Raw genomic sequence first — 13,230 nt, 5'->3', positions numbered from 1 at the left:
TACCAACCAAGCACGTACATAGATCAGCACAGGAAGACTGACCTGAAACCATTTTGATTCCTAAACTGAGCAAATGTTTTCTCTGCAAGGTCAAAGGAAAATGGAAAATCCTCCCCATTGTTTTTTCTTTCACAAATCCTGTCTTAAGGGCACATTTAAGATATGAATAGGGTGTGAGCCTGTGACCTGGCCCAGGAACTAAGTATTTATCATTACAAAAGACTGGCCAGGCTCCCCAGGCAATCCAATCAAGTAACCTGCCAGACAGGAGATAAACAATGACAGGAGAAAAACAACATTCAAATTTGCGGGCACACGCACTAAACCCTGTCTGTGGTGCCTACCCCTTTTCCCAATTGATAACACAAGAGACCAGAGTATGGGTTCAAATTGGCCACTTTATTGAACTTCGGAAGTGGGAAACTTGGCACAGGCCTTGGCAGGTAACCCTCTCAGCCCGCCTGGCTGAGGATATGCAGGCAGTTGAGGCCCAGTGAGAGGGGACTGCAAAGCGCAAACTTACACAGCATGCCCTTCCACTGACCTCGTCCGGGGAGTTTGACCTACATGCCGCCGCTCTGGGGCCAGGGACTCCCGGTTTGCCTTTTAATGGGACCTGCACGCGCCGCCGCATGGGGAGGGAGCATGAATGCATCCCCCCCAACTTGATGTTAGACTAAAGGCTACCTTGCCAAGGCCTAAAACCGCCACTCGAGGCCCTAAGGGGCCTCGTCGCCAAGTCCCACAACCGAGGACCAATTAAACCCTGCAATCTATCCAGTCCCCAAGGGCTGGTCGCAAGTTGTGGAGCCAGACGTCATTGCCCAGTGGGGTCAGGTGCACCCCGTCCCCCCGGAATAGGTCAACTCTATCTGATGTGATGGTGGGATCGAGAACCCACCAATTTGGCGCATGGTGTTGTGCATGGCCCTGTTAATTTTACTCACCGCATAATTGAGGCGAGAGGGATTGGAAGCCCCCCTCCAGTGAAGACGGGGCAGGAGATTGGACCAGCCGATGGTCATTGCTGGGTACAAGGCATGCAGCTTTTTAGATCTGCCCTTGCAGCAAGGGTAAGGGCAATGCCTTTTTGCTCCACTAGATCGTTCTCCCCCCGCATGTATAATCAAGACCCTTGGAGGATCATGGGTCGCTGCGGCACTACGCAGCATGGGCATCAAGCTCCGTCAACGCATGCCCCGCTGGGCCATCCAATAAAAGCGTACCTTGGGGTGGATGTTAAGGTTAAGGCCACAATTTTGAGACCGTGCATAATCCGCTGCCCAATGGACAATGCTGTGGCCTATCACCCAGATCTTCATGGTGAGCAAACCTGTAAGACAATTAAATTGCAAGTGATAAGGAGGAGGAGCCGGGACGGATGTAACTTTTGTAGGCTGTCGAGCGCCAGCGGCCCAGTGTCTTGATGTGTGCGGGGTCCCAACCCTGTATCACTGCTGAAGTAGCAGCCCCGATACGAAACGAGTGCCCGGAATATTCCTGGGGACTAATACCGCAAGCAGATAAGGCTTTGCGTAAAACCGCTGTGAATTGTGATCGCGTCAAAGGGTGCGTGTTTGAGTGAATGAAGAAAGGGCCCTTGCACTGGGGCCGGACCCTGAAGAAGCGGTGTGTGTCGCGATATGGGCAGGGGCCCACCTGTTCCGTTGGGGACAGCGCGATCGTGACCCCTGGTCACTGGTTGATGATCTCCGGCGGGCTAGGGACAAAGGTGAGAGTTGTTTCCTAGTTCTGCTGGATCTCTCAGCGGCGTTTGATACCATCGACCATAACATCCTTCTGGACCGTCTTGAGGGGCTGGGAGCTGGGGGCACTGTCATACAGTGGTTCCGCTCCTTCCTCCTGGGCCGTGTTCAGAAAGTGGTGGTGGGGGATAAGTGTTAAGACCTCTGGGCTCTCACTTGTGGGGTGCCTCAGGGTTCTGTCCTCTCCCCCATGCTTTTCAACATTTACATGCAGCCGCTGGGAGAGATCATCAGGAGATTGGGGCTGGTTGTTCATCAGTATGCAGATGATACCCAGCTCTACCTCTCTTTTAAATCAGAACCAGTGAAGGCGGTGAAGGTCCTGTGTGAGTGTCTGGAGGCAGTTGGGGGATGGATGGCGGCTAACAGCTTGAGGTTGAATCCTGACAAGACAGAAGTACTGTTTTGGGGGGACAGGAGGTGGGCAGGTGTGGAGGATTCCCTGGTCCTGAATGGGGTAACTGTGCCCCTGAAGGACCAGGAGCGCAGCCTGGGAGTCATTTTGGACTCACAGCTGTCCATGGAGGCACAGGTCAAATCTGTGTCCAGGGCAGCTGTTTACCAGCTCCATCTGGTACGTAGGCTGAGACCCTATCTGCCTGCGGACTGTCTCGCCAGAGTGGTGCATGCTCTGGTTATCTCCCGCTTGGACTACTGCAATGCACTCTACGTGGGGCTACCTTTGAAGGTGACTCGGAAACTACAACTAATCCAGAACGCGGCAGCTAGACTGGTGACTGGGGGCGGCCGCCGAGACCACATAACACCGGTCTTGAAAAACCTACATTGGCTCCCAGTACGTTTCCGAGCACAATTAAAAGTGTTGGTGCTGACCTTTAAAGCCCTAAACGGCCTCGGTCCAGTATACCTGAAGGAGCGTCTCCACCCCCATCATTCTGCCCGGACGCTGAGGTCCAGCACCGAGGGCCTTCTGGCGGTTCCCTCATTGCAAGAAGCAAAGCTACAGGGAACCAGGCAGAGGGCCTTCTCGGTAGTGGCGCCCGCCCTGTGGAACGCCCTTCCAGCAGATGTCAAAGCGATAAACAACTACCTGACATTCAGAAGACATCTTAAGGCAGCCCTGTTTAGGGAAGTTTTTAACATGTGATATTTTACTGTATTTTTGGTTTTTATGGAAGCCGCCCAGAGTGGCTGGGGAGGCCCAGCCAGATGGGCGGGGTATAAATAATAAATTATTATTATTATTATTATTTCCGCAACTGGTCAGTTTTTGAGGACCGAATCTTAACATTCAACATATGCCCAGAGAACTTGATGTCGTTGTCTGCCAACCCTGATTGCAGGGGCCCAGCCAAACACTCCCCAATGCACATGGCACCAAAAAAGGCTAGGGAAAATGCTGCCCGAAAGAGACGCGTTTCGAAATTTGACCAGCAGATCTCTGGTAGTTTTTTCCAAATTAGATAAAGTATGTCTATGATGATAGGTTTCCTGCCATCCTGACGAGGGGGGAATGACACGCCGCCACCCAGCCAGTAACTTCTTGACATGGAAGCTGTCACTGGGATCTGGCCAGTGACAGAATTTACAAAAGAAAGAAATAGCTGCCCTGTAAAGCATTAAAGTTTTTATGGCAAGGCCCTTGCGCTTTAGGAGCACCAAGAACTGAAGCACCTCCTCCTCAGATGCACCTCGTCAGATGCGCCTCCTCAGACGTTACAGAGCCACGAAAGTGCCCAAAGGCATCCCAGGCCCTGGAATAAGAACGTCTAGTGGAGGGTGCTATTGCTGCCAATACTCTCTGGTTTACTTCTCACTTCCAATCTCCCACAGATCGTCTGGGAAGGCGTCTGGGGACTGGGCTGCTCCTGGTGCCAGTTCGCGGAAACGCTCCATCTGGAAACGAGACAGGGCATCAGCAATGTTATTGTTAAGGCCAGGTATGAAGCGGGCAGTGAAATAAATATTGTGCCACAGGCACTCCAAGACAAACAGGCGCAGGACCCTTATGACCCTCTGGGACTTTGCTGACTGCCTAGATATAACTCTTACCACTGCTTGATTGTCAGACCAGAAACAGACCCTGGAATTCAAAAAGAGGGTTCCCCAGATGCGAATGGCGACTAGAATAGGAAAGAACTCCAGAAAGGTTAAATCCCGAGTAATGCCTGCTGCATGCCAAGAAGAGGGCCACGGCTGGGCGCACCAATGTCCCCTGAAGAACACGCCAAAGCCAAAGTGGCCAGAAGCATCAGAATGAACCTGGAACTCCGCCCCGGGGTTAAGGCACTTCTGCCAAAAAGAAACCCCATTATAATCCTGCAGGAATGCAAGCCAAACCCTTAGATTGTCCTTTATGTCAACTTCCGGAGGCGGCGCGATCGGTAATGGCTGCCCTCTCCTAACCGGGAGAGGGAAGCTCCGCTGAGAACGGGTCGTCCGCTACGGCGAAGCGGAGACCCACATCGGAAAACTGCAGGCAGCAGAAGCCTGCAGTCTTGGGACCCGGCGGGCGCCAGGAGCTGCCCCCAAAACGTTGAAGGAACCCCGTAAGGGGCTCCGGATCGCGGAGGGGGTAGCGGCGCTGAGGGTCGTTCCGCAATCAACGGAGCGAAGCCGCGTAGCTGTTGCCGGTGAGCGCTGACCTTTCTTCCTGAAGTTTTGTTTCGGAAAGCAACAACCCATGAGTAATAAGGACTTTTAAAAAACTTAAAGACTTAAAAGTTACTGAATTTGGCTGAAAGCGGAGTGACGGGAAAAAAAGGAAGTCCGTCTTCCGCTGCTACTGAACTTCAAAGCAAAGAGCAGGAGGAGTGGAGGCAGAGAGTGAACTTTTAATCTAATGGATCTGAGCACCCACTGAACTCCTTTTGAAGTAGAATAAGGACTGTAAGCATTGGATTTTATGCTTTTTATTTGGACTGTGACATCCTCTTCTATTGGAATTACAATTTAAGTAAGAAACCCAGGTGCTGGAACTGCCTGAGTAACTGTAGCAGTCAGTCTGCAGATCTGGATACTTTGAATTTAAACTTGGAAACAATCTGAGGGGTTTGGATTTGCTACTGTGAGGCACCATTTGGAATACCAGCAAGCACTGTTTGAGATATTGAGTTCTTTGAATACCAACTCTGCCAAACTTTTTATTTGAAGGTTTCTGGACATTAATTTTGATTTTATAAACTTTACTGGAATTGATCTCTTCCCGAAAGACATTTAAAGCTCCCCCTAGAGGTCTTGGGATTTACAGCAGTGACATTGTTTTACTTTCTCTTTCCCGGCCTCCTGCCTGACTGTCACCATCTGGGCCGTTTCTTTCTCATGGGAATAACTCAGCTTGACCTTGACTTTTAGATAACTTTGGAATGAGTGGTGCAAGAAAAAAGGAGTCTAAGGAAAAGGAACCTAGAGTAAGAACCAGACAAACAACCTTAGCCTCAGCCTTACAGTTACGTAGATCGTCTGTGCCTATTTTGCTTTCTGAGGAAGAAGCTGTTTCTCTGCCACGGGCAGGGGAAGGAGAAACTGAGGAATTACAATTGGAAGATATGGCCTCAGGAACAACTGCCTCTATTTTAGAGAAAATCTATGAAAAAATGGAATCTTTGGACAAAAGAGTGGAATCTTTGGATAAAAAAGCCGATGAGCAAACATTTAAAATCGACCAAAACACAGAATCTTTAAATAGATTAACTGGACAAGTGGCACAGAATGCACAAGCAATTGGAGAATTGAAGGAGGCTGCAGGTGAAAATCGGAAACTGGCTGAAGATACCAGCCAAAGACTTGGAAAGTTAGAGAAAGAGGTAAAACCACTCAGTAAACAAGTAGGTGAACACCAGACCTACCTCTCTATGATTGAACTGCGGAACAGGGAGACTAACTTAAGGATAAGGTCGGTACCAGAAGTGGAAGAAGACAACTTAGCTGAGTTTCTGACCAAAATATTTTCCAAGTCCTGGAACCTAGAGGAAAAAGACTTTAAAATCGTATCAGCTTTCAGGCTTGGAAGACTTATAAAGAAAGACAAACCCAGAGACTGTTTGATAACATTGAGATCAAAGGAGGAAAGGGACAAGATTTTGGGCCTGCACTACGGAAAGTCACTGGACATCTTGGACAAAAGAATTGAAATTTACAAGGATATTCCTAAACAACTTTTGGATCTTAGATCTGAGTATTTGGAACTAGCAAGACTGTTGAGGAGCAACTCAATCATCTTCAGGTGGGATTTTCCCCAAGGATTATCTTTCACTTTTAGAGGGAAGAAGATTAAAATTAGAACATCGGAAGACAAAGATAAGTTTCTGACTGCATACGGAGAGGACCTTCATAAAGGACTTGAATTACCCTCGGGGCCTGAACCACCAGGGGTACCTGCACCCTCGGACCCTAAAGACCTGGAGAACAAAGTACTACCCCCAGAAAAATAACCAGATCTATTCAGGATGTCTCTGCAACTCTTGAGCTGGAATATAAATGGCTGTAACATCCCGGAAAAAAGGAGGAAAATTTTTTACATATTAAAAAAGGAACAATTGGACATTATTTGTTTACAAGAAACACATGTGACTAGGCTCCATAGAAAAGTGTTAATAAACAAAAGACTTGGTCAGGAATTTATATCTTCAGACACAGTAAAGAAGAGAGGCGTGGTGATTTATGCAAAAGAGAGCCTGTCACCAAAATTTTTATTCAAAGATGAACATGGAAGAATTTTGGCAATCGAAATACAACACCAAGGAGAGAAGATTTTGCTATTAGGAATCTATGCACCAAATGAAGGGAAATCGGAATTTTATAAGAAGTTGCATGAGACAATGCTGGATTATCTGGACTATGACAACATCATTATGATGGGAGATATGAATGGGGTCGTATCAACTAACATGGATAAGTCACAAAGTCAAAATGTTACGAAAGATGGCAGACTACCAAAGACCTTTTTTGAAATGACAGACAATATGGATTGGATTGACATCTGGAGAATGAAGAACCCCTTGGGAAAAGAAGGTACATTTTTCTCTGAAGCCCAGCTGACTTGGACAAGAATCGACCAAATATGGATAACTAGAGGTCTGGCACCCAAGGTCAGGAAAGTGGAAATCTGCCCAAAGACCTGCTCCGACCATAATGCACTGAAAATGGACATGACATTATTACCAACCGGTTCCTTTAGATGGAAGATGAATGACAATTTGTTCAGAGATCAGGAGATTACTAAGAAGGCCCAAAAAGTTTTGAAGGACTACTTTGAGATAAACATGAACACCATGGTGGAAAAAAGAATCATCTGGGACGCAAGCAAAGCCGTGATGAGGGGGTTCTTGATACAACAGAATGCTGTAAAGAAAAGAACACAAAATGAGAGGAAAGATAAGATTTTGGAGAAAATTAAAGAGTTAGAGAAGAAGTTAAGATCAAATCCGAAGTCACAGCCGATTCTGAGAGAAATTAAACTCCATCAGGCACAATATTCTAAACTGATAAACCAGGAAATAGAGTGGAAGATTAAATTAATGAAACAAAAAACTTTTGAATTGGCAAATAAATGTGGGAAACTGCTGGCTTGGCAGTTGAAGAAGAGACAAAAGTTAAATATAGTCACAAACCTGGAAATTGAAGGAAGAAACATCCAGAACCCCGTGGAGATTAGAAAGTGTTTCCAGAAATATTTCAAAAAATTATACACCCAAGGGCCACAGGATGAGGCTGAGATTAAACAATTTTTGGAAAAAAATGGACTTAAAAAACTGTCACAAGAAAATAGATCACTCCTGAACAGTAAAATAACACGACAAGAGATCGAACAAGCCATTCAGAACATGAAATTGGGCAAATCTCCAGGGCCAGATGGCCTGACCTCCAAGTATTATAAGACACTAAGAGACTATTTGATACAACCATTGATGGAGGTCAGTAATGAAATTATGGAGGGAAAGAAGGCGCCGGAATCGTGGAAAGAAGCTTTTATTACTTTGATACCAAAATCAGAAACTGAAAAGACACAACTCAAGAACTACCGTCCCATTTCCCTCTTAAATGTGGATTACAAAATATTTGCTGACGTTTTGGCAAGTAGACTTAAAAGAGTTTTAAATGAAGTAATTCATAATGATCAGGCAGGCTTTCTCCCAGGTAGACACATGTCTGCTAACACAAGGAACATTATTGACATTTTAGAACTTTTGCAAACAGACATAAATACAAAAGCAGTGTTAATTTTTATAGATGCGGAGAAGGCCTTTGATAATATTTCGTGGAAATTTATGAAGGGAAATTTAAAAGAAATGGGAGTGGGACGGGGTTTTGAGAACGGAATTGATGCAATATATTCAGAACAAAAGGCAAAATTGATAGTTAATAATGTGGTTACAGAAGAGTTTAAAATTGAAAAAGGAACAAGACAAGGCTGCCTGATTTCCCCTCTGTTATTTATTTCGGTTCTGGAGGTGCTCCTGAATTTGATAAGAGGGGACCGGTTGGTGCAAGGGATTCAGGTCGGAGCGAAACAATACAAACTTAAAGCTTTTGCAGATGACCTAGTTTTGACCCTGCAGGAGCCAGAACCTAGTACGAAAAGAGTATTGCAATTGATTCAAGACTTTGGTCGGGTGGCAGGATTTAAACTAAATAAACAGAAAACTAAGGTGCTGGGAAAAAATCTGACAGACACAGAGTCAGAACGGTTTCAGAGAGAAACAGAATTAGCTATGGTAAAAAAAGTAAAGTACCTAGGGCTAAACATGACAGCAAAAAATCTGAGTCTATTTAAGGATAATTATGAAAAATGTTGGTCTGAAATTAAGAGAGACTTGGACAGTTGGACCAGATTGAAGCTTTCTTTGTTAGGCCGAATTGCGGCTATTAAGATGAATGTATTGCCAAAGATGTTGTTTTTGTTTCAAACATTGCAAATTGTGGACAAGACGGAGTGCTTCCGGAAGTGGCAGAGAGATATTTCTAAATTTGTCTGGCAGGGCAAAAAGCCCAGAATTAAGTTTAAGATATTAACTGACGCGAAAGAAAGAGGGGGCTTTGCCCTGCCAGACTTAAAGTTGTACTATGAAGCCGCAGCCTTCTGCTGGCTAAAAGACTGGCTACTTCTCGAAGACACTGATGTATTGGATCTGGAAGGTTTTAACAATGCTTTCGGTTGGCACGCATACCTATGGTATGACAAAGTCAAGATCAACAAGGCCTTTAAAAACCATATTGTCAGAAAAGCAGTATTTAATGTCTGGACAAAATACAAAGACTTATTGGAAAACAAAACTCCGAGGTGGCTTTCCCCTCTGGAAGCTAAGGCCCGAAAAAGACCCAATATGGAGGCCAAATGGCCAAAATATTGGGAAATATTAGATAAAGATGGAGTCAATTGGAAATTGCAGAGTTTGGAGAAAATGAAGGATAAAGTGCGAGACTGGTTACATTACGCTCAGATTAAAGAAGTTTTTAAAAATGATAAAAAGTTAGGGTTCCAGGTGGAGAAATCGAAGTTGGAAACAGAATTGTTAGAACCAAAGACTAAGGTATTATCTAGAATGTATAACTTGCTGTTAAAATGGAACACACAAGACGAAATGGTTAAATCGGCTATGATAAAGTGGGCACAGGACATTGGGCATAACATTATGTTTGAGGACTGGGAAAGGTTGTGGACCAATGGGCTGAACTTCACTGCATGTAATGCTTTGAAGGAAAATGTAATGAAAATGATATACAGATGGTACATGACCCCAGTTAAACTTGCCAAAATATACCATTTGCCTGATAATAAATGTTGGAAATGTAAAGAAAATGAAGGAACATTCTTTCACCTCTGGTGGACATGCCCTAAAGTGAAGGCCTTCTGGGAAATGATATATAATGAGTTGAAAAAGGTATTTAAGTATACCTTCACTAAGAAACCAGAAGCCTTCCTCCTGGGTATTGTCGACCAGAAGGTGTTAAAGAAGGACCGAACATTTTGTATGTATGCAACAACGGCAGCAAGGATACTCATCGCTAAGAACTGGAAAACTCAAGATCTACCCACACTGGAAGAGTGGCAGATGCAGCTGATGGACTATATGCAACTGGCGGAGATGAATGGCAGAATCCGAGACCTGGGAGAAGAAAGGATTGAAGAGGATTGGAAGAAATTTAAGATTTATCTACAAAAATATTGTAATTTGGTTGAATGTTAAGAAGGATGCTTGATCATAAAATAATTGGCCACCACTAAATTAGACCGGAATTTGACGATAATTGAGATTAAGGAAAATATAAACCTTCTGGAGAATTGTTAGACTATTTTTAAATGAGTGGAAATAAGATGGTAAATAAGATGATAATTTGCTTGAAAAAATTATTCAATGATGTAAGTGGGAGCAGGAGACGTGAGGAAGTCCAAAGAAGGTATGAGATTTTGTTATGACATAACTAATGTTGTCTATTATCTGTGCATTTCTTTTATAAAAAAAACCTTAATAAATATTTATTAAAAATAAAATAAAATAGATTGTCCTTTATCTGCTTTGTCACCCTGATGTAATGGTGGGGGGCTACCCCCCCAGCCGTGAGCCGTGCCAGACGGGCACAAAAGGCACAGCCTGGCGCCACTACTCTACATGCAAAATTAAGATGACCCAACAGGGATTGCACCTGGCGAAGGGTGGTCTTCTTAACCCCAAGCATTGCCTCCAGCAAAACTTTCAAGGATTCCAACTTGATTTGCGGTAGGCGCGACGACTGCCGAATTGTGTCCAATTCAATACCCAAGTAGGAAAGGATAGTCGAAGGGCCCTCGGTCTTGTCAGCAGCCAGAGGTATGCCAAAGTCAGCTGCAAGGCGCATGAATGTAGCTAGGGATAGGGCACAGTTGGGGGAGTCTGGGGCCCCAATGATAAGAAAGTCATCTAAGTAATGGGTCACAAAAGGGGAACCAGATGTGGTTTTGAAGGCCCATTCAATGAATGTGCTGAAGGTTTCAAAGGCTGCGCAGGCCACAGAGCAGCCCATGGGCATAGCCTTGTCAAAGTACCAGCTATCCCTGAATTTGAATCCAAGCAGCCAAAAATCTTCAGGATGAACTGGGAGCAGCCGAAAGGCTGACTCGATGTCACATTTTGCCAATAAGGCCTCAGTGCCCAATTCCCTGATCATTTTAATGGCCACATCCAAGGATGCATATTTAACTGAACAAAGCTCCCGTGGTATGGCGTCGTTTACAGACCCACCCCTAGGATAAGAAAGCTTGTGTATCATGCGGAACTCACCAGGAAGTTTTTTGGGCACTATGCCAAGAGGGGAAACTATAAACTTTTTGAAAGGAGGAGCCGGGGAAGGGCCGGCCAGCCTGCCTAAACGCCGCTCTTTTTCAATTTTGTTAAAAGCAACAAGGGGCATTTCCATTACTGACTTTTGATTGGGAGGGGTTCTGGATACCGGTGTATTGGAGACAGGGATACGGAAGCCAAAACGAAACCCTGCTTCCAAGTAGTTGGCTGCAGTCCTGTTGGGATAAGCCTGTAACAAAGGTAACATCGCGGAGAGGTGGACAGGGGTTGGGGCTAGGGTGGAAAAAACCTCATTTCTGGGAGGCAGCCTTGGCTTGCTGGGCTCCAGAGGTAGAGGCTCCTGAGTCTCCCTTGGCGTCCTTGGCTCCACTCCCTGATCCTGTTTTTCGAAAACTGCGAAAAGGGGGCTTAGCCCGAAAACACTTAGTCCGTGAGTGAGGACCACCACAACGCTCACAAGCATGGTCAAAGCGGCATCGGTCCCTGCTGCACAACCCATTATTAAACTCCCAACATGTTGATATAGCCACCCTTTGCACTTTGGAGGGGGGTTTACCTGACTTCTCCCCAAAAGCCCTTTTTTGGAAGTTTGGGGCCACTACTTCGGACCAAAGATCATTATCCTTGATGTCCCAACAGGCCGTGGGTTCTTCAGCAGCCCTCTCATGGAACAGCTCATCGTAAGCCAAAGCCGCTGAGTCCCCTGCCATTTTTTTGGCTTTTAAGATAATGCCCAGATAGTTAGCCAAGTGCCACGCCCTATCTGGGTAAGCAGCGGCCACCAAACCCATGTAAGAGGCGAAAGCAGCTAGCCAATTGTCAAAAGTTCTATCAATATCCACTGCCTTCTCCTTCTTGCGACGCGATTCAGGCTTAAACTTGGAACTACAAGAATAAGCTGGGGAGAGCAGGGCAAACAAGTCCACAAATTCCCCATTTAGAATGCGGTTGCGTATATTCTTTTTAAGCCGGATGCCAGGAGGCTGATCCGTGGTCTTGAAGTTAGATGCCCGCACCTTCCCTTTCGCATCAAGCCCATCCTCCCCACATGGTTCCTTGGCCCCCAAAGGCACGGCGATGGCGCCGGGTGCGACGTTCCCAAATCCAACTAGGCAGGCCAGGGGCCTTGTGGGTAGTAACCCAGTACCCTTTGCACCGTTCTTCAAACTCGCCACAGGAGGAATCACACGTACCTGAAAGATCTGAAGAATCAGAAGAGTCCATCCTGCACTAACGCCCATGCTTCCTTGATCTGCAAGACCTCTTCTTCATGCGACGTGTTCTGCGCAAATCAGGGCTGGAGGAGCTGTCTGATGGACTCGAAACCGGTGACCTATGCATATGCCTACCCTCGCGGGAGCGTCGACAAGAGGACTTAGACTTATCTAAGCGCTCCTTAGCCCTAGCCAGGTGACGCTGCAGGATGTGGTTCTGACGCAGCAATTCCTGCACATCGTCGTCACTGGACTGGGAAGAATCGCTCTCAGCAGTGAGCTCCTCTGTGTATGCCCGCTTTTTCTTCTTAGGAAGGGCCCTGTAGGGCCTGGCATCAGAGGTGGAGGGGCCATCATCCCTCACTTTTTTCTTAGAGATAATTAACTTCATAGGTGGGACCTTCCGGCCGGAAGACAAGGCCCTTTTCTTAATTCTGTTGGCTGCCTTTACGGCATTGCTAGGGGTGCCCTTTGCTGCGGTTCTTGGAGTGCCCCCCGCTATAGTGTTGGGTGTAGTGAAGGATTAACCTTCTATGTCTCGAGCTTGAGGGGAAGGGCTTACAAAGGAAGTAAGCCAGGACGTTACGTCAGCAGCTTGTTATGCTGTGAAAGAGTGCTTTCGTTTTTGAGTTGTAGTGTGGCTTCCAGCCGAGAAAGATGTCTGAATTCTCTGGTGGAGTATTTGACTGTTTGGCATGTAAATAAAAAGCTTCTAGATTAGAAGAAACGTCTGGACTGATTTACTGTCCTTCTCACATTTCGCTGTGCATTCTGCTTCGTTTGCTTTCTCCCGTGATTACGCTGAAAACAGAAGCTGGCAGACGCTCGCAGCGGGAGCGTAACTGGATGGAGAAGCAATAAATCTTCAGAACATATAGCACCATCTGTGTGCAAGGGGGAGCCTTCCAATTATTCAGCCGCCATGGCTAGAGACATAATGCACCTAGAAGCGATGTCCACCACTACTGGAACCCACAAAATACCTGAGTAAAATGGCAGGTTTTGTTC

The 13,230-nt window shown here is 46.0% G+C and overlaps 1 protein-coding gene across 2 annotated transcripts; it reads right to left on the bottom strand.

Moving 5' to 3' along the window:
* Positions 1 to 1,056: 1,056 nt before the first annotated feature.
* On the bottom strand, positions 1,057 to 13,178 carry LOC309333223 (uncharacterized protein). Of its 2 annotated transcripts, XM_081846648.1 has the most exons (4): positions 13,095 to 13,178; positions 12,202 to 12,720; positions 3,545 to 3,623; positions 1,057 to 1,333 (listed from the first exon to the last, which is right to left on the bottom strand). In XM_081846648.1, exons 2-4 carry the CDS (start codon positions 12,247 to 12,249, stop codon positions 1,188 to 1,190), a joined length of 273 nt encoding a protein of 90 aa, XP_081702774.1. In that variant the 5' UTR covers positions 12,250 to 12,720; positions 13,095 to 13,178; the 3' UTR covers positions 1,057 to 1,187. The 2 variants fall into 2 exon arrangements, with proteins under 2 accessions (XP_081702774.1, XP_081702773.1); XM_081846647.1 differs by lacking the exons at positions 1,057 to 1,333; positions 3,545 to 3,623 and having other exon boundaries at positions 10,234 to 12,720.
* Positions 13,179 to 13,230: the final 52 nt, after the last annotated feature.

Source organism: Podarcis erhardii (genome assembly GCF_964252035.2).
Source record: "Podarcis erhardii genome assembly, chromosome: W".
NCBI classification, from domain to species: Eukaryota; Metazoa; Chordata; class Lepidosauria; order Squamata; family Lacertidae; genus Podarcis; species Podarcis erhardii.
This window is presented reverse-complemented; position numbering and strand designations above follow the sequence as displayed.

Bases quoted from the DNA above. Each gene is read 5' to 3' on its own strand.
- LOC309333223 (XM_081846647.1), bottom strand. From the start codon at position 12,249: ATGGGCGTTAGTGCAGGATGGACTCTTCTGATTCTTCAGATCTTTCAG.